The following is a 21,532-nucleotide window of genomic DNA, read 5'->3' as shown; positions in this document are numbered from 1 at the left end:
TAATTTTATGAGACTTACAAAGTGACAAATTTCATGAATTTTAATTAGTTATGAAACTAAAAGTATTGTGTTTTAGTGGTCAGTATCTTCAGAATTGTTAGTTTTGGTTTGTGATACAGATTGCAATTACCAGTGAAACTTGATATAAGGAGTGTATTTATATTTTAGGTTAAAAGAGCCGTGTACTAATTGTGCAGCCCCCTATGGATTCCTAAATCACATGCCATTAAGTCAAAAAACAGGAAATTTTGCCCGCCTTGTAAATGAAGCAAAAGTATCTGGCAATTTAGATGCTCCAGAAGGGGGTTTTGATGCAATTATGCAAGCCATTGTTTGTAAGGTAGGGTCATGTCCATAGTATTTAATCATTAAATTGTGAGTTAAAACTAATTTTTCTATTTCTTTTAGGATGTTTTATAAAATGTGGTAGATAAATTATATTTTATGATATATGTGACATGTTTTTAATGTATTTGTGGCATATTTACATATGTGATGAATTTTGTAGAAAATGGTAGCATTAATATCAAATCAATTCACCTTTTCCTGGAAGATAAGTTGTAACATTTATAATTTTATACAAGATTTGATCAAAAAGTTTAGTGAATGATCTTGTAATTCTTGAAGGCATAGTGGTGTACAAAAGATTGAGTGGGAGTTTACATATAGCAAGTTTTAATGAGTTGCTATGCACCAACCATCATAGGAAAGCTTTGAGTGATTATTATTATTTTATTTTATTTATATATTTATTTATTGTTTGTGTATACTGACAATGATGAAATTTGGATGGACAAAAACATTCCCTTCATGTTGCAACCAACTTAATTGTTAATTTGGCACCATATGAGTTTTGACTAATGTTATTTCGAAAATTAAAATGGGAAATAAAAGAAAGCCATTTGAGTTGATTCAAGGAATCCAATCAAACATTGACAGACCACCTAAAAGCATACAAAAAAAAAAAAAAAAAAAGCCTTCCAAAAGTGTTTTAATCTGTGGCAGGCACAATGAAACAAAGTGTGCAACTACAGAAGAAGATTGTACAGGCAAACCCCCCCTTATAACACGGTACTTCTACAACATGATTTCGTTCTAATGCGATTGATAAATTGCAGCAATCCTCGCACAACATGGTACTTATATAACATGGTTTCACTTTAACATGGTTAGAGAATTTCGGTAAATCTTGCATAACAGGGTATTTTTGAGTTTTTTTTTGGGGGAAACTCTGCTGTTATGTTGGATGTAATTTTTCAACACTTCCACTCTTTTTTAAATCCCCCACTGTTGACTTGCTAGTCAAAAAAAAATATATTGAGAAATCTCTGTATTTATTTTGTTGGGAAATTCTCGTGTTACATTCTGTGCTATTGAACTTATGGAAAAATCTAGATTTCTAAGTTTTATTAGAAATATTGAAAAATATTTTGGATGGCCTATTGAAAGGCCATCCAAAAGATTTAAGTCATCCAAACATTGAAGTTTTGTTCCTACTACCACAGTTGTACTAGGTTAATACAGCTTCTTTCATTCAGCCATTAGATCAAGGCAATTATATCCACCTTTAAAACTCATTTCGTCAGAAAATTGTTACAATGGTTTTGGAAAAAAATTGATTCCAAATCTATTGAAATAATGGAGGTATGGAAACATTTCTCAATTGTGGACTGTATCAGAATCATAGCTTTATTGCTGAAAGAAGTAAAACTGTCAACATTAAATGCGTGTGGAAAAATGTATGGCCAGAGTCAGTTTGTTCAGGAAATATGGTCGAATCGGCAGAAAACGGAATCAGTGCGATAGTAGAACTTCCTACGTCAGTAGGAGGAGAAGGTATTGATGATATGACTACTGAAGCCCTTGTGGGTAGCACAGTTGATAGAATCACCCTCCTCTCCACACCGGGTGGAAAAGACCTGAGTTCGAATCCAATCGATGACAGGAGGAATTTTTATGGGTCTTTTTCACAACGTGACTAAGTTAGTCGGGCTCAGGCGAGGGTAGCATGGTTTTTCAAAACAGAAAATTGACCTTGGGACACATGCAATTTATAGACAATATACACAGAGTAACATGGCCTTAGTTGCCTATGCTCCTAAAAAAATTTAAAAAAAATATGTTTACTGAAGACGTTCAAGAATTACTGGTAGAAAAAGAGGGTGTGGTACTCCACTAATAACATTAGTCCACAAAGAACAGTGTCCGTTAATTACCATTCTGTCTTCCACTCAATCATCCTTTTATCCATTGTAGAACTTACCCTTAATACCATACTGCTCTAATCTGTACAGTAATCTTCCAAGCAGAACAGTGTCAGTCAAAAGCTTTCCTGAAATTCAAGTATATGATATCAAAATTATTTTTTGCATCTAATTCCTTTGTAACCACATCATAGTATCCAATCAAATTTGTCAGACATGACTTTCCCTTAACAAACCCATGCTGTGTCTCAATTATTGCTGCAGTCTTGTCTAGTTGATCCTGCAATACATCTTTAACCAGTGACTCCATTATTTTACCCGAACAAAAGTCAAACTAACTGATCTGTAATTACTCGTGTCACCCTTAGATCCCTCTTTGTGAATTGGGCATATGTTTGCACATCTCCAGTCCGTGGGGACCTCCCCTGAGTCCAAGGATGCTCTCATAATTATGGCTAAGGGTTTGCTTAGTTCATTTGCTGCCGACCGGGCTAGCCAGGTGGATAAAGTGCCTGCCTGGCAACCCAAAGGTCGCGGGTTCGATTCCCGCCTCAGGCTTGGGTCAGAGTAAAATGCAAAAACCTTGGGAGGTGTATTATGGCCACAGAAGCCGATGCGCCAACAACTAACCAAAAAAAAAAAATATGCATTTGTTGCCTCCTTTAATATAACTGGATAGATCCCATCAACCTCAAGTGCCTTTCTTATATTTACTTCAATTTCTCCTCCACTTTGCTCTCAGTTATTATCAAATCATTAAGCAACCTGTTAGTTTGATAAACTTCTGGCATTTTCAATCCTTAATAACTCCTCATGTGTGAATGTAGACGCAAAATACTCATTTAGATTATCAGCTTTCTGAGCAGAATCAACAGTCAAACCATCGATATCAAGTGGACCAATCTGATTCATCCCCTTCCTTTTAGAGTTTATATAAGTAAAGAAGTCATTGCTGTTTTTCTTAGCATCCTTTGCTAAAGATTTCTCATAATCTGCCTGCACTTGCCTAATCTCCTTTGTGACTTGATTACAGACTAGCTTATATCTGCCATAGGCTTCTGTGTTGCCTGACAATTGATATGCATACCATGCATTTTTATTCTTTGCTACAAGTCTCATTAGTTCATCTGACATCCATTTCGGCCTAAACCGTGAACAATATTTCTTAATCGGTATGAAAAGCCTAGTGGCTTCCATGTTTAATTTCTTGAATGCTTCCCGCTTAAAATTTGCCGTTGGTAGCATCATCAGTTGGTCCCACTGTACAGAATTTAAAAACTGTCTGAGACCACCGTAGCCACCTTTATGGAGGCAAAAACCATTCTCTTTACCCCTGATAATATATCTTTAAATAAATCCCACATTAGTACACTGTAATCACTGTCACTTAGTGGTTCCTTTATATGCAAATTCTTAATGCACGAATAATCACTACTGATAACCAGATCAAGAGTATTACCCTCTCTGGTTGCCTCTCAAACATGCTGCTGCCGAACACAATCATCCAATAAATCCACAAAAATCTTGCTAGTGTCAGAGTAATCAACCTCAAGTTCCAGTCAATATCTGGAAAGTTAAAATCCCAGATTATAACAAACAGTCTGATTTACTTGCCCATTCTATTTCTCTGTACAAATGTTCATTGTACTCATTAGAGTCATTAGACCTATAACAGACTTCTATTTTACTCTCATTTTTGCTTTCGCAGTGTTTGTCACACTAAACTGACTCAACGTTGCAATGTCCATCTTGTCAACTGGATGCACTTCCTTAGATTTTGTTTTTCTTAATTAATAGCATAACCCATCCTCAAATTCCAATTCTGCATTCCTAATATCTGTGCGACACCACGTCTCTGATTACCCAACAATATCCGCCTTTGATGTCTTGATTTCAAATTCATCAAATTTATTTACTATACTTCTAGCATTGGTATAAATGCAAGTATACATGCAGCTATTCTTATTCTTAGTTACCCTAACATAACCCATATATCTATTTGTTTCATGATGACTGCCATCAGTCCCTGAAACCCCCAGCACCTTGCCCTCCAGGCTACTGCTCATTCTAATTTAACCCCAGGGGCTGACATCTCTCTCTCAGGGTAACTCGGGAATTTTTTTTTTTTTGGCTGGTGCAACATAAGCCTCAGGTTTACTTGCACCATGTAGCTAATAATAATAATAAAAGTAGTGCAAGAATCGCCTTCACCTCTGCCTGCAGCTACTTTTAACCTTTTAGTCTCTGAATCCCCCCCAAGCTAGCAGTTTCCAACCCACCTAACGCTGCCTCGATAGCATCAGCAAACACTCATGCACCTCTTCTATTTAAGTGTATCCCACCCCTGTAGAAGCAGTCTCTCCTGTTAACAAGCACAGACCGCACTGATAAAAATTCTACCCCATGAGCCTTGCACAATCTCTCCAGGGCAATCTTGACAAGGCTCTCATCATATAATCCCTCCTATCGTGTCTGGGCAGAATTGCAGACACTTTAAAATTCAGCCTTAACTTGCGACTTTTTTTTTTTTTTTTAACATTGACCGGTACTTGTTAAGTAAATCTGCAGGTCTCTTACTCTCAAAGTCATTAGTGCCAACATGTACAACAGTATCTCCTTTTGTGTCCTTAAAAGATGATATCTGCTCTACGTCATCAACTTTTGCCCCTGGCAGACATACCCTAGTCCAGTTCCACCTAACCTTTTTGCATAATATATTCTGTCTCCCTGACAATAGTCACCAACAATAACTAGCTCCTGTGGGACCAGCGCATTCTGCCTTAGAGATTGCTGCTGTGTTGCCTGATGCACAACAGTGAGCTCTGGCATTGAGTTGGGCAGCTGAGAGCTTGATGGGCCTCTCATATTAATTTCTTTCTGGGCATCTACCCTACACTTCAAGCTCTCATAGACGCCCATCAGAACGCCCATTAGTTGGTTCTTAATTTCTGAACACTCCTGCACCTAGCACGCATAAAGACCTTCCTTGGCTAGATCTTGTTCTGTTTCAGAGAGTTTGGCAAACACTTCACAAGTTGCACATTTTTTTAGACTGTGATGTGTTGGAGAATTGCCCCCCCCCTCGGTTCTCCCCTGAGTCACAGCACTCATGCCACTTTATGCCCATTGCTTTGCTGTTCTAGTCTGGGGCATGATATTGAAAATTAATAAGATGAATATATTAAATTAATTAATTATCAATACTCCTGTCTAATAGGATCCTAAATGCAGTGATATGTATTATGCTATCTAGTCTTTCGTTAGAGCTACCTATTTATCACAATTAAAAATTTGAATTCCCTATCACTCTCTGTACGAAAACAGTGGCTGCAAGATTCAAACGAAACAATGGTTTTACTTATATATTAAGTAGTAATCTACAAAAACTCTAGCTCAATCAAAAAAAAAAATAATAATAATAACCAGAGTAACTAGAACTCTAAAGCTACTTATAAAGTACTATATAATATAATAATTAAGTAAATAAAACGGCAAACATGTCGCTATTTTGGAGCTGGTAATTCACAGCTGGAATTTGTAAAGAGAGTCAGTACCCTCGAAAGTGATTCTTGCACTGCTTCTATTGGAAAGAGCAGCAGCCTTAAAAGCATGGTGCTAGAGATTTCAAGGACTGTTGTGAGTCATCATGAAACAAGTAAATGCTATGTTAAGGTAATTAAGATTAAGAACAGGTGTATGTGTACTTGCATGTACACCAATGATAGGAGTATAGTAAATAAATTTTATGAATTTGAAGTGCTGGTCAAGACATCAAAGGCGGATATTGTTGAGTTATCAGAGACTAAGTTGTCACACAGATATAAGCAGTATAGAATTGGAATTTAGGGAGTACAGAGTGCGCAGAAAGGATAGACAGGACAGAAAGGGAGGAGGAGTTATGATGTTAGTTAAAAAACACTAAATTTAAGAAAGTGCATCCAGTTGACATTAGTGGACAATGCAATGTTGAGTCAGTGTGGTGTGACATAAACACTGGGAAAGGGAAAATGAGAATAGGTGTGTGTTATAGGGCTAATGAATCTGATGAGTATAATGAGCAATTGTGCAGAAAAATAGTGAGCCAGTAAATCAAAATGTCTTATAATGGATGATTTTAACTTTCCAGATATTGACTGGAACTTGTGGGTTGGTCACTTGCACACTAGCAAGAATTTGTGGATTTATTGGAGGATTGTTTTCTACAGCAACATGTTCAGGGGACAACCAGAGGGAGTAAGATTCCTGATCTGATTATCAGCAGTGATTATTCATGCATTAAGAATTTGCAGATAAAGGAACCACTAGGTGACAGTGATCACAGTTTACTGATGTAGGATTTACTTAAAGATGTAACTACCATCAAGGGTAAACGGAAGAGTTTTTGTAAAGGTGACTACAGCGGTCTCAGACAGTTTTTAAATTCTATACAGTGGGATGAACTGATTATGTTAAAAACAGTGAAAGCTGAATGGGAAGCATTTAAGGAATTAATCTTGGAAGCTACTAGGTTTTCATACCAAGAAATACTGTTCAAGATTTAGGTCTAAATGGATATCAGTGAACATCCATTTACGCAGAACACAAAGCCTATGGCAAATAATAGCATTAGTAGAAGCACACAATGCAAGAAAGCAAGCTTATGCAGCATCAGCCAAAAAAAAATAAAATAAAAAAAGCTCCGATTTCATCGCTCCATTTGTTCCAAACAGGTATTTAGGCTATCAACTTCCACAACAAAAGATGCAAGTTTGTTCCACCAATCAACTACCCACTGGCTAAAGGCAAACTTCTGCACATCTATCCTACAACTGTCTTTCCTCAATTTGAATTTATGCCCTCTCAGGTGATTATTCTGAGCAAGAGGAAGAATCCCATTAGTATTGAGCATTCTCAAACCATTCGAGACTTTATACACCTCGATCAGATCACCTCGCAGGTGCCTAGTCTCCAAACACTGTAGTCTGCAAAACTTAAGCTCTTTCTTCGTAAGAGCAACCCTTTGTTTCATTCACTAATCTTGTTATCCTTCTTAAAATGAGGCCTCCGGACCTGTATACAGTACTCAAGGTCTGGCCTGACCATTGCCTTATACAAGGGGATAATCACCTCCTTATCCCTGCTAGAAAAATTCCTGTACATCATTGACAAGACACCAGGAACTCCTCTTGCAGACCGTCTGCACTGCTCAGAAAACTTCATATCTGCCTGCAAAATTACCCCCAGGTTCTTTTCATTCTCTACCACTTTCAGTGTAGTACCACAGAGTTGATACGTTACCCTGGGGTTACTACTTTCCATATGTAGTACTTTACATTTGTCAATGTTAAACTTCATTTGCCACCTCTCAGCCCATCTGCTGAACCTTTCCAGATCCTGTTGCAGCAGCATAGCGTCAGTAGTGTCCTTAACAACCCTACCAACCTTCATATCGTCTGCAAACTTGGACATTAAGTCTGATATACCATCATCAATATCATTTATAAATACAGAAAACAACAATGGACCCAACACTGAACCCTGAGGGACTCCACTAATAACATTAGTCTACGAAGAGCAGTGTCCATTGATTATCACTCTCTGTTGTCCTACTCAACCATCCCTTTATCCATAGCAGCAATTTGCCTCCAATACTGCACTACTCCAATTTGTGTCAGCAGTCTTCCATGTGCAACAGTATCAAAAGCCTTTCTAAGATCCAAATATACCATATCAAAGTTATTCCCTGCATCCAGTTGCTTTGTGACCACATCATAGTATCCAATCAAATTGGTCAGACAAGACTTCCCCTTAACAAACCCATGCTGTGTCTGAGCTATTACTGAAGTCTTGTCTAGATGATCCTGAAGTGTTTCTTTAACCAGTGCCTCCATTAATTTCCTTGGAACAGAAGTTAAACTAACAGGTCTATAATTACTAGTGTTGCCCTTTGATCCTCCTTTGTGAATTGGGCTCACATTTGCACATCTCCAGTTCATGGGTACCTCCCCTGAGTCCAAGGTAGCTCTCATAATTATGGCTAAGGGTTTGTTTACTTCCTTTGCTGCCTTCTTTCATTTAACTGGATAGATCCCATCACCCCAGGTGGCTTTCTTATGTTTATCTTCAACCATTTCTCCTCCACTTTCCTCTCAGTTATTACAAAATCATCTAGCTCATTGGCAGAGTTTTCACCTCTGGGATTTCCCTCCCTGAATAACTCGTGTGAATATAGATGCAAAATACCCATTTAGTTTGTTAGCCGCGTGGGCAGGATCATCATATAAGCTAGTTTGTAATCAAATCACAAAGGAGGTTAGGCAAGTTAATTAGGTTAGGAGGTTAATTAGCCTTCTAATTACAAGAAATCCTTGGCATAGGATGCAAAGAAAAACAACACACTTATTTACATATGTAAACTCTAGAAGGAAGGGGGATGAATCAGATAGATCACCTTGATGTTGGTGGTTCGATTGTTGATTATCCTGCTCGGATAGCTGACACACTAATTTTGCATCCACATTCACACATGAGGAATTCTGTAAAGACGGGGAGGATAGAAGTTTACTAAACTGTAACAGGGAACTAAATGATTTTGTAATAACGGAGAGCAAAGTGGAGGGGAAATTGTTGAAATTAAACAAAAAAGGCACCTGGGGCAGATGGAATCTAACCAGTTATATTGAAGGAGGCAGTGAGGGAACTAAGCAAACCCTTAGCCATAATTATCAGAGCATTCTTAGATTCAGGGGAGGTCCCCATGGACTGGAGATGTGTAAATGTATCCCCAATTCAGAGAGGGGGATTCAAAGGGTGACACACATAATTATAGACCTGTTATTTGAACTTCTGTTCTGGGGAAAATAATGAAGTCACTGGTTAAAGATGTATTGCAGGATCACCTAGACAAGACTGCAGTAATAGTTCAGACATAGCATGGGTTTGTTAAGGGGATATCTTGTCTGACCAATTTGATTGGATACTATGGACTAATGTTATTAGTGAAGTCCCTCAGGTTTCGGTGCTGTACCCATTGTTGTTCTGGGTATTTATCAATGATATTGATGAAGGTATATCAGGCTTAATGTCCAAGTTTGCAGATGACACAAAGTTTGGCAGGGCTGCCAGAGCAGGATGTGCTGGTCTCCTGGAGTTTTGTGAATGATATATAGCAGGAGTGGCCAACTTAATTTGTGATGCAATCTACTTTTTTCCTTCAAAATATGCTGCAATTTACCATCTCAAAAATTTCATTGCACAAGGTGCACAAAGCAAGGGTCGACTGTATATTTAAAATTCGTCGTGGTCGACCGAAATTAAATGCGCGATTGACTCGTTGGCCACCCCTGATATATAGGAATTTTGCTTACAGAGACAAGGAGGTGATTATCTCTTTGTATAAGGCAATGGTCAGGCCACACATAGTGCTGTATACAGGTCTGGAGGCCTCATTTTAGGAAGGATGAAGAGTGCTAGAAAGAGTACAGAGAAGGCAAACAAGATTGGTGAGAGGAACAGATGGTTGCTCTTACGAAGAAAGGCTTAAGTTCTGCAAGTTTCAGCCTCTGGACACTAATCACCTGCAAGGTGATCTGATTGATGTGTTTAAGGCCTTGAATGGTTTGAGCAGGCTCAATGCTGATGGGATACATCCCCACTTACTCAGATTAAGAACCTGAGGGGATATCGATTGAAATTGGAAGTACAGTTGTACAATAGATGTGTGGAAGTTTGCCTTTAGTCAGCAGGTAGTTGATTGCTGGAACAGACTTCCATCTGTTGTTGTGGAAGTTGATAGCTTAATTTAACTGGGGGTGGTTTAAGCTATCAACTTAGGGGTAACCGAACAAGCAAACATTTCAAGTGACCAGAATGGTGAAATGGAAAGGTGTTGTGTTTTTTTTTTTTTTTTTTTTTGGCTGATGCTGTATAAGCTTGCTTTCTTGCATAATATGCCTCAACTAATGCTAACTCAGTATTATTACAGGCCTTTATGAGAGCTTGAAGAACATGGTGGATGCGCTCAAAGTAATTCAATTGGCTATCCAATCACGCTCTCAGCTGCCTGCATCAACATCAGAGCTTGCACTTGATCATCAGGCAGCATAGCAGCAACACTCAAGGCAGAATATGCTAATCTCACAGGATCTAGTTGTTGTCAGTGATTCTGTTGCTGCGGGAGCAGGAAATGTGCAAAAAAGGTTAGGTGTGGAATAGGACCAGTATATATGTGCCAGTAGCAAAACTTGATGACATTGTAGAGCAGATATCATCTTTAAGGGCACAAAAGGTGATACTGTTGTATACATTGGCATTAATGACATTAAGAGTAGATCTGTAGACTTCTTAACAAGTACAGGGCAGTGTTTTTAAAAAAGTCACAAGTTAGTGTTAAATTTAAAAGTATTTGCAATTCTGCTTAGACACTATAGAAGGGAATATATGATGAGAGTCCTGTCAATCAGTTTGTACCTGGAAAGATTGTGCAAAGCTCATGGGGTAGAATTTTTCTCAGCATGGTTCTTGTTAATAGGAGAGACTTGTTAATAAGAACAACTGTTCTTGTTAATAGGAGAGACTGCTTTTAAAGAATGGGATACATTTAAATAGAAAGGGTGTAGGAATATTTGCTGTTGCTATCGAGCCAGTGTTAGATGGGTTAGAAAACTGCAAGCTTGGGGGAATACAGAGGCTAATAGATTAACATTAGCCGCAGACAGAAGTGAAAGCGATTCTTGCACTGCTTCTATTGGAAAGAGCAGCAGCCTTGAAAGCAAGGTGCTAGGGATTTCAAGGACTGCTATGAGTCATCATGAAAGAAGTAAATACATGGGCTATCTTAAGGTAAATAAGATTAAGAACAGGTGTATGTGTACTTGCATGTATACCAGTGCTGGTCGAGACATCAAATGCAGACATTGTTGGGATTCTGCATCCATTAAATCTGAGTGACATCACAGATGGGTGTCACTAAGATATAAGGCATGTAGAATTTGAATATGGGGAGTACAATGTATACAGAAAGGACATTGTGTATTGTGTCAGTTGGCACTGGGGGTTTTCACTACAAACTGCATATTATACATTGCGACACCACAAACTCTGTAAATGCCAGAGATAGTGCAAGTTTTAGTGTTGCTTTGTGTATGTGTTGGCCTGTTGTTTCTCTGGCATTTAGCTGGGGGCCCTAATAGGCCCCACATTGTCCATCCTTGCCTCGGGGAGGCAGCTGGTGTAGTTCCGGTAGAAAGTTCTCTGGACTGCACTGGAAAGCTCAGGTGCAGTCCAGAGTTTGCCCTTAGGTACTAACAAGCCAGTGTAGAAAACAGTCATCTCATACATCCAGAAAAGTCTTGCTACTGTGTGAGCGACCAGCCCAGGAGTTCCATTCAATATCTGGAAAGTTGAAATTCCCCCATTATAAGACATTCTGATTTACTGGTCTACTCTATTTGTCTGTGTAGTTGCTCACAGTCATTTGGCCTGTAACACTCTCTTGCTCTCATTTTTGTTTTCTCCAGTTCTTATGTTACATCAAAGTGACAATATTGTCCATGGTCACCACTAGTGATTGAGTGTGCTGTCTTAGATTCCATGTGATTTCCTACCATTATGGATAGCTTCAGGAAGCTGTGCTCCTGATCAGCTTTTGGACTTGATCAGAACTGATCAAGTTCTGTTAAAAAAAAAAACTCCTGATCAGTTCTGTTTAAAAAAAAAAATGATCTGAGTTGTGTCAGAAGTATAAAAGTAATCAGCTCCATAATTCTCTTCCTAGAAGGGGGGGGGGAGAATGGGCCAGTAGCAATAACTAATGATACTGTAAATAGATGGCAGGTTGCCAGAAAAATTTGCTGGGACCACCTAGTACAATTTAAAAAAAAATATATATATATATATAATAAAAAGGACTTTATACACGTATTCAAATTGTGTATGTCTGAGTGGCACCATGTCTCTAATATCCTTACACTGTCTATGTTTGATGACTTAACCAGTACTTCAGATTCATAAATTTTCTTTACTGTATTCCTAACATTAGTGTACTTTACATGTATGCTAATGCTAGGAATTTACATTTCAAGTTTTACAAGCAAGGAGTTGGGAATTACAAGGTTTACAGTTAATCCTCATTGGAGGAACCCTTGCAGTTCTTGTAATCCCTCACCTTGTTTTCTAGCTGTAGTATATCCCAGTAGAAGCAGTGTAAGAAACACTCCCCCCCCCCCCATGGCTGCTGTTAATCTAATAGTTGTCATTCCTTGATTCTTTTTGTAGACAAAACATATGCAATGGTAAAATCTGATCAGAAGCAAAGGACAAGTCCTGAATATTAGTTAAAACCATGCAGGATTCATATCAAACTGGAATTAGACCACAGTTGACCAGTACTAGTTTAAAATTTTAAGAAAATTTGACATTGCGGAGTTCTAAAGAAACTGATTCCAATATTAATTTGCTGATTCTTCAGGAACACAGTAAATTTTGAAGAGCTTGGTTTATCTGTTGAGAACCCCTGAAAAGTGGCTCCAAATGAATTGTGTATGAATTTGTGCAATTAAGAAGCTGAATGTTTAAATGAAATGCATTGAAGGAATTTGAATGAAATTGGTATTTCCAGGGAAGATATATGTAAATATGTTAAGATCAAATTGTTTACTAAAGTGAAAAATAATGAAGCAAAAAAAAAATCAGTAATGGAAGTCTCTGGCAAAGTAAGCAATTATTTGGTTAAGAATGGAAAATTATAAATTAATTGGAATGCTTAATAGTTAGAATAAAAGATAACATGGTTTTCAGGTGTTATAAATGTCTAGGTTACAGTAATTTGGCAAAGGGCTGCAAGTTGGATCAGCCTTGTTGGTTTTGTTCAGGATTGGGATATCAGTTTGGATACTGCCCTAATAAGAGTCAATTTAATCTATGTATAAATTGCAAGAGAAATAAAGAAAAAAGTATTTGAATTTGAACAATTCAAATAATCCTGATATAAAAAGAATTATGGCATAATGAGAAATTGAAACTTGGGGATAGTGGAACATCTTGTGGAGAGAATTGAGAATATGTTCACCAATACAGTGAGCAAAGTAAGAACAGTGGTGGGGTTGATGGAGAGCTTTGAAATAACGTCAGGTTTGAGGCAAGGAGGTGTCCTGTGACCACTACTGTTCATAGCTGTCATGAATGATGTGCAAAGTAGAGTGATGGAACAGCTTGGACAGGACCAGATGAAAGTCATGCTCTTTGCAGATGACCTCTGCATATGGGGAGAGAGCAGGGAACAAGTGAAACGGCAAGTTGATATATGGGCTAGTATGGCCAATGCATTTGGACTGGTTTTCAGTCAGGAGAAGAGTGAAGTAATGGTTCTAAAGAGGAGTGGCAAGCTTGACGGATGCATTACAGTGGAAGGGAAACAGCTAAAAATGGTTAACAACTTCAAGTATCTAGGAAGCACCATTACAAAGACTGGAGTAATAGACGAAGAAATAAGTAGAAGGGAACAAGCGGGTGGGAATTTCTATAGGCAGACAAGTGATCTGATTTGGAACAGGAACATACCACTGAAGTGTAAGAAGGCTATATATCAGGCCTATTACGTACCAATTCTGACATATGCATCTGAAACTTTGACTATGAGGAAAAAAGGATGAAAGCAGAATTCAGGGGGCAGAAATGAGATTTGTGAGGAGCATAGCCAAAAAGACAAGACGCAACGAAATCAGGAATGATGTGATTAGGGCGAGCATTCAGGTTGAAAAACTCCAGAATAGGATTGAAAGGTTCTGTTTGAAATGGTTTGGACATGTCAAGAGGATGAACGAGAGGCGTTTGCCAAGAAGAATGTTTGATTTACAATTAAGGGACAAAAGACCAAGGGGAAGATCAAGAATGAAATGGCAGGACATGATAAAGACCGATCTCATTAAGAGAGGAGGAAATTGGAGTGAAATCAACAATGGAGAGAAGTACACGAACAGGGCATGGTGGTGAGGCTTCATACTTGACCCGTGGAATAGCGGAACGATGATAGATGATGATGATGATGAGAAATAGAAAATTAATTGACTGTGGATATTTAATATGAAGGCCTCCGTAGCCGAATGGTCAGGAGCGGGAGTGCAGTAGCACACACTCTTTGAGTAGACCGGGGTTCAAGCCCCTGACTGCTGAATACGGTCGATCTGCCAACCCGCACTGGACCAGCGTGGCAGATTATGGTCCATTTTCCCTCAGCATGAATTGTTGAGGAGGCTTCCATCCTGCAGTGGGTTGATAATGGCTGCATTTTACCTTTTATTTAATATGTAGTTCAGTGGAGCAGACATCCAGATTTATCGCAAGCCAAGTGACAAAGGAGTCAAGGTGTTGTTAATCAATTTGTAAAAATAATGAAAGGAAGAGATAGATGTATTCTGCAAAAACCATATGCTGTTCATGGCATAGTACAAGACAAGATTATGAACTTGTTGTCTTGCACATGATTTTAAATTTAAAAAAAATATATGAAAGACAACTTCCATTGTGAAATCCAGATTGTTTCCATCACATGCATCTCTGAAATGAAGACTTAAAAGTGAATTTGGAAGCTTAATTTTCATGCATGTTGAATGAGAAGCTAGGAGGAAATCTTCATCCATATTTATTATATGGAAAAAGTGGTGTGTGTTTTTTTTTTCCTGTGTTTTGTTTAATCATTTCTCTTAGATACTAATATTAGAATGTGTGCTAGTGAATCTGTAGTATTTATTTGTGTTTTTTTTTTTTTTTTTTTTTTTTAAATAGAAAGAGATTAATTGGAGAGAAAAGTCAAGAAAATTGTTAGTATTTTCATCTGACAGTGGCTTTCACTATGCTGGAGATGGAAAGGTAACTATATAATTGATTTAAAAGTTTATCCTAAGTTTGGGCAATTATAGCTGTTGTATGTACTGCTGCATTACAAAAAGGGCCGGGGGATCAAAAATGGCATTTTCTGTGTAGTCTGCATGGGGAAAATATTTTGCTATTAATAAGTTTGAGAAGTAATAATATATGAAACTGCCATAATTTCTTTGTTAAGTTCTTAATTATTACTGAAGCTGACCTCTTTATCTTTAAGAGCTTTGTAATTGATCATATGATGATTATATATATATCAGTATAGATTTGTTTAGTGTACTGTAATTTTAAAATATTGTTCTGACCATTAAACAGTGACATCACAAACAAAAAATTCTGAATTCCATATTTACAAATTCATCAAAGGAATGTATCCCTTGTGGATTTTAAGGGGAAGGGGATTACCAGTATCATTAAAATTATTTAATTTTCAAAAAAAAAAGTCTATAGAGTGTCTTGCATGCATAAATACTTGCTGTCAACCAGTTTGTCTTTTGTCTCTTCTTTTTGCTATGGATTGGAACAGTTGTTTTTTTTTTTTTTTTTATGAAACCCCCAAACATGAAAGGTATCAAAACCTATAGTACTTAGTACCGTGCATGGGTTGAAGGAGAAGTATGGGGGGGGGGGGATGCCGAAAACTTTGCTCTAGAGACTAAACATGGGTTTCACCACTTCAAGCCTCCAATAAGCAAAGTGGTGGTATTTCACTGGTTGATGAAAGTCATCTACCACCTGGTGACTTAGTTGCAGGAATTAAAGTCAATTTTCTGTACATTCTCTTTAAGTGAAACAAATGTTTCACATTTTTAAACTAGTATACATGTAAAAAAAAAAAAAAAAAATAATGATAATAAATAAAATTATGCTTTACTAATGCAGATAGGTAAACTTGTACAGTTTTTAGGTACTGATTCCAAATCTGTAATTGATTTTGCTCTGTCACATAAATTTTTTCACACAAAATGAAAAATAACAAATATACTACTTATAGTAAAATAAACAACTATTTCAAACATTCAGCACAGTTTTTGGCATGATACATTAAGAACAGATGGTAATATTTACACATATGACTTGATGCTTTTTTTTCACATGGATGAATTTTCACTTAACTCTTTTTGTGCTCATCATGTGAATCCCTTTTCAAAGACCAACAGTGTTTATATTCCTTCATTGTCTCATTCCATTTACCTTAATTTCTTTTATCCATAGTTTTCATATCTTGGCAAAATTTTTCATCCTGTTCTTTACTCACTTCATAGAGGTTCTATGGAAAGTATTCATGGTGACTGTGCTGAGCATGAACCTCCTGCACACTTACATTGCAACCTGGTTTTCTGAAATTAGTAAGCATGTTGTTGACAGTCTTCTTCAGAGTTCTTTGATTTATAAATGATTAAAGTTTTTTCACAATAGTTAAGTGTCCCTGATGCTTTATAAAAAACAGAAATTGCAGAATAGTCATCTTGCAGCTGTTCTCCAGTTTGTACTTCCTTGAAAACACCAGCACAGAGTTTAGCATCACTTATTCAGAAAATTTTAATTGATTAAAAGATGACCCCTTCTTTATCTATGGCCTTAACAGACTGTTTTGCTGTACAGTTTTATATTTAATAGTGATTTAACAGAAGCAAATTGCTTCTAGAAAGAGACATTAATGATATTTTGTTTTCAGCTGTCAAGGTTGTCTCACAGATTTGCTCCTGTACTTCTTGAATAAACTGTGTATGGCAGTGACCTGGAGTTCATTCTTGCGGTAGTAGAATTATAATCATTCAACTGTAGCGATAATTGCATTCATATAACTTCATGAAATGGACAAGTAGAAACATAAAGATTTAAGAGTAGGTTATTGAAAAGATAATATCCAGTGAAACAAGAACTTATCTTATGAAATCATTAAAATTGATTCCTTTCAGTATTCATTTAAATACAAAACCTTACAAAGAATTGCTCCTGTGGTATGAGATGACATCATCAAAGTAGCATCTGATCTTTATAATTTATATTAAAAAAAATTCCTTTACATTTTTCAGTCATTATATTACATTCAACATAACTTTTCATTTATGCAGGTAAAGAATGATTTAATATATTTACCATTAGTAGTGGCAAATGATGCAAGAAAGCAAGCTTATACAGGATCAGAAAAGAAAAAAAAAAACCTTCCCATTTCACCTATCCATTCCCTCCAGTAGAGTATGTAGTTCTTCCTTGAATTTATTTAAGCTATCAACTTCCACAACAACAAATGGAGTTTGTTCCAGCAATAAATCACCCTCTGGTTGAAGGCAAACTTCCACACATTTATTCTGTAACCATTCTTCCTCAGTTTGGATTTATGTGCATAGTCTGAGCAAGAGGAAGAATCCCATCAGGATAGAGCATGCTCAATTCATTCAAAGCCTTAAACACCTCAATTGTATCACCTCACAGGTGCTTAGTAGGCGCCTCCGTAGCCAGGTGGGAAGGAGCAGCAGTGCGTAGCACACGCTTCTTGATTAGACCGGGGTTCGCGCCCGTCACCACCAAATACGGAGGATGCGGAAAGGTCCGGGAATGACCACCACATATCCCGGAGCAATATGGCCTTAGTTGCTAATGCTCCAAATAACAAACAAACAACAACAGGTGCTTAGTCTCAAGACTCTGTAATTTGCAAAACTGAAGTCTTTCTTGGTAAGAGCACACTTTGTTCCCCTCACCAGTCTCATTGCCCTTCTCTGTACATGTTTTAGCAGCTTTATATCCTTCCTAGAACAAGGCTTCCAGAACTGTATGCTGTACTCAAGATGTGGCCTGACCATTGTCTTATACAATGGAATACACATCCTTATCCCTGATAGCATTAAAAAATTATGATCCGAGTAATTTTATTCCATAGATGCCACATTTTGAATAAGAGTCTTCTGCCCAATGTGGGTTCTCATTTTCTCAGTAGTAGTTGTGGTGGTTTACCATTCTGTTAAAGTGGAAAATAGCCTCATCACTAAACAAGATATCAGAGTAAATGGAAGATTGCACCACTTTCTCCAGTGTTGACAGGAGAAAGTGATGCATCCAACACTCACAAAACTGATGTCTGTCACAGTCGGCTCAGCGTGAAAGTTCTTGCATTCGTGTGACTTTTTAAGGATGAAATTTTTTTTTCACTGCAAAATGTGGTGAACAGACGTGACTTATTCTTGCTTCTTGAGATTGTTTTCGCTTTTATCTATGGGGCCCATTGCAACTTTTTCTAACATAGTTATGGTACGATCTTGATCTATACTTGCATGCAAATGACAACTTCTGTGCTTGTCTGCTACATTTCTTGCTTCACGAAAATGTTTCATTAACCTGACACCATTCCTTGTTTAGGCTGGGGGTATATTTAATGTCTGCTGTCAAATTATTTCACAGTTTCTCTCTGGAATAATCCCCCTGTATGTAAGAGAATCAGCTCAACTTCTCCTTGTAAGGATTAATTCATTATCATGAGATATATCCTTAAAAAAACCACCCTCAATTAATTAATGTATTATAATTTGTGAATTTTTGGTAATTAGGGCCTATGATTCTGGAATTTTCTTACACCCCGTATAAGACAAAGCTAACATTACATTTGATTATAGCCAAGGTAAACTGGAGTAATCTCAAACATAAGATTTGTTTTCAATGTTGAAGATGTTTTGTCTCATGGGCATAATTTACAATCAGTCTGCTGTAAAATGTTGTCTTTAGAATAAAAACGTAAGCACTATATCTTTAGAATAAAATGTAGGCAAGAAAAAGAATGGGTTACTCAAAATTAGAAATCCTGCTCTGTCATGAAAAATTTAGGAGATTAGCATGGTTCTAATAACTTTGAACTTAAAGAAATGTTTGTTGCAATAGCCCTGTTTCATTTGTCCAGAGTGTTAGAAATATTCAAAACACTAAAGATTTCTTTTTCAATAAGGTGTTTGGGGGTGTGGGGAAGAGCATATTTTTATTGAAGTCTTCTTCTTCTCAGCCACATTTTTAGATGTTAACTTGGCAGAGGTAGTTCACCAGTGGTAACTTCATTGGCTCTTAACTATATGGTCTTGAGGTTGTCACAGACATTCAGATATGCCGATATGCCGGACAAGCTGTATTTGCTACCTGGGAGTCTAAAATGCTGATGGAACAGATATTCAGGTGATATTCAAGTCAAGTGGACCCAATTTTGGCATAGTCCAGATGGTCTGTGACAGCCAAATTCTCTGCTTGCACCTTCATGATTGTGGGACTGTTAGTAATCCTGGGTATACCCTCCATGCACATGCACACTGTGGGTGACCACTCAGGTGTGAACCAATGTAAGCAGGGGTCGAGGTGTGGCGTCCACACCACACGGAGGAATACTGCCCCTCTGTGTTACCAGGCAATACTAGGTGGTAGATGACTCTCATCAATCGGTGCAATACCACCACTTTGCTTATTGGAGGCTTGAAGTAGTGGAACCCATGTTTAGTCTCCAGAGCTAAGTTCCGGTCAACCCTTCCCCATCTCTTCCATCATGCAGTATGACTGATGACTTCTGAGGTTATGATGAACATCATGGCAAGATCCAATCTTCCTTACATTTCAAGGGCACAGCTCTAAAACTGTTTGCAGGCCGGCCGCTAGTTAGTACACCGTACTGAATCTATTGCCAACTCTTTAGAAGGCTTCCGGATCAGCTAGTGTATAATCTTGCTACCTCTACTCTGCCAGATAGTGACTGGAGGGAGTCTGAGTAGTGTGTATGTAGTGGGGGGGGGCATTGTTGAGGCCACATTATGGCAAGTATCTGGGTATATTCTTACCATGTGTACGCCACATCCAAAAATTTCATTACTTCATACAGCAAACCCCCCACACACTTTTTCTTACCATTGAATACACCATGAATTGTCAAACTAATAGAATAAGCTTATCTGCAAAAAGATCTAAACCTCCCAAACACTTCCTAGTTCATTTCACAAATATACGTTGTCTCAATTCTAATCTCAACAATGTCCATTTCCACTTGCAGTCTGCCAAACCCCATGTACTTTTTCTGGTAGAATCTCAGTTATCGGTTGATTCAACTACTGCTCATCTCAGTTGCCCAAACTATTTGCTGTATGATTCCTTTCGCCTCAAAGATAGTATATGTCCGTTCTGATATTCTCTGTCAGAGACTTGGTAATTTGGAATCTCCTCTTTTCGATCTTCTCTGGCTTAAAATCTCTCTACCTCATTGTGTCAAATTCATCTGTTGTCTCTTCCATTCTCCGAACTCCACTGATCACTTGGAGCTCTTTGACTTCCTCTCTTTGCAACTTGACTTTCTCCAGTCCAACTTTCCTAACAGTGAGGTAATTTTCCTTGGTGATTTTAATGTTCACAATTCCAGCTGGCTCTTCTTCCAAACAGCTGTTCACTCTGTGCAAATCGCAACTCCACCCCACCATGGAATATTGTTCCCACATCTGTGGCGGTGCCCTGAGACCTCTTTCAGGCTTCTAGATTCCATTCAGAAGAGGGCAGTTAGGTTAATTAATGACTCCTCTCTAACAAAGTCTCTTCACTCAGTGTCTCATAGACGTACTGTTTCTGCTGCATGCCTTTTCTACAGATACTTCCATGGGCACTGTTCTTCTGAATTGGTTTCTATTATTCCCGCTCTCTTTCAAAACAATCTGAACACGTGTCGCCACCAGCCAACATCCATTTACTGTCCAACTTCAAACTCACTTTTCATCTTCCTCTTTTATTCATTCAACTGCTCTTTTCTGGAACAACCTTCCTTCACATGTATTTTCTGAAAATTACAGTTTACTGAAGTTCAAGTCTAATGTCAACAAATATTTTCTTTCATGTTCTTAACCTTCAACTCAAGCATGTTACTAAGTACTATATGTTCTAATACCTCATGTTTTGGGTTTTCATAAAAAAAAAAAAAAAAAATTGTATTCAGACAAGTACAATTTTGTCTTATACATTTTTAAAGGCAAGTTTTTGATGATTTCAGAGGTTTTTTTTATGAAATTTGTCATAGTTTTATTCAGTACCTCCAAGATTGAATGTATTAATATTTTTCCAGAACCGTTAAATTCTGAAGAAAGTTTATTGAAATTAAAACCATAAAACTGATAGATGTAAAGCAAAACAAACTAAACACATCGTTTTTATTTTAATTATATATATATATATATATATATATATATATTATGTGAAGTAAAAGTTAGGCAAAAGTAATAAAAATAAATAAATATGGCTATGTAGCTATCATTCGAGGCAGCAAATGCACATCCTCCACATGATGCCTAATTATATCTGATAATTAAAATAAATATGATATTTAAAATAAAAACATCAGCCAGTAGTACGGCAATAATACAGAGCGAAACGAAATGCAAAATAATATAAAATAAACAAACAGGGAAGGGAAAGTAGAGATAATAGGACCAAAAGGTAGTCGATAATCCCCTGTATAA

General features: G+C 37.4%; 1 protein-coding gene across 2 annotated transcripts in view; it reads left to right on the top strand.

Moving 5' to 3' along the window:
* The window catches only part of mys (position-specific antigen beta subunit myospheroid), a 326,956-nt gene that overhangs the window by 134,035 nt on the left and 171,389 nt on the right, over positions 1 to 21,532 (top strand). For both annotated transcript variants that reach the window (XM_090384150.1, XM_090384149.1), the window contains exons 7-8: positions 169 to 340; positions 14,967 to 15,050. In XM_090384150.1, the coding sequence (XP_090240276.1) occupies positions 169 to 340; positions 14,967 to 15,050 (256 nt within the window). The remainder of the gene's footprint in view (positions 1 to 168; positions 341 to 14,966; positions 15,051 to 21,532) is intronic.

The sequence above is a fragment of the Mastigoproctus giganteus genome, chromosome 10 (genome assembly GCF_048544385.1).
Source record: "Mastigoproctus giganteus isolate SK-2022 chromosome 10, ASM4854438v1, whole genome shotgun sequence".
Classification (NCBI taxonomy): Eukaryota; Metazoa; Arthropoda; class Arachnida; order Uropygi; family Thelyphonidae; genus Mastigoproctus; species Mastigoproctus giganteus.
This window is presented reverse-complemented; position numbering and strand designations above follow the sequence as displayed.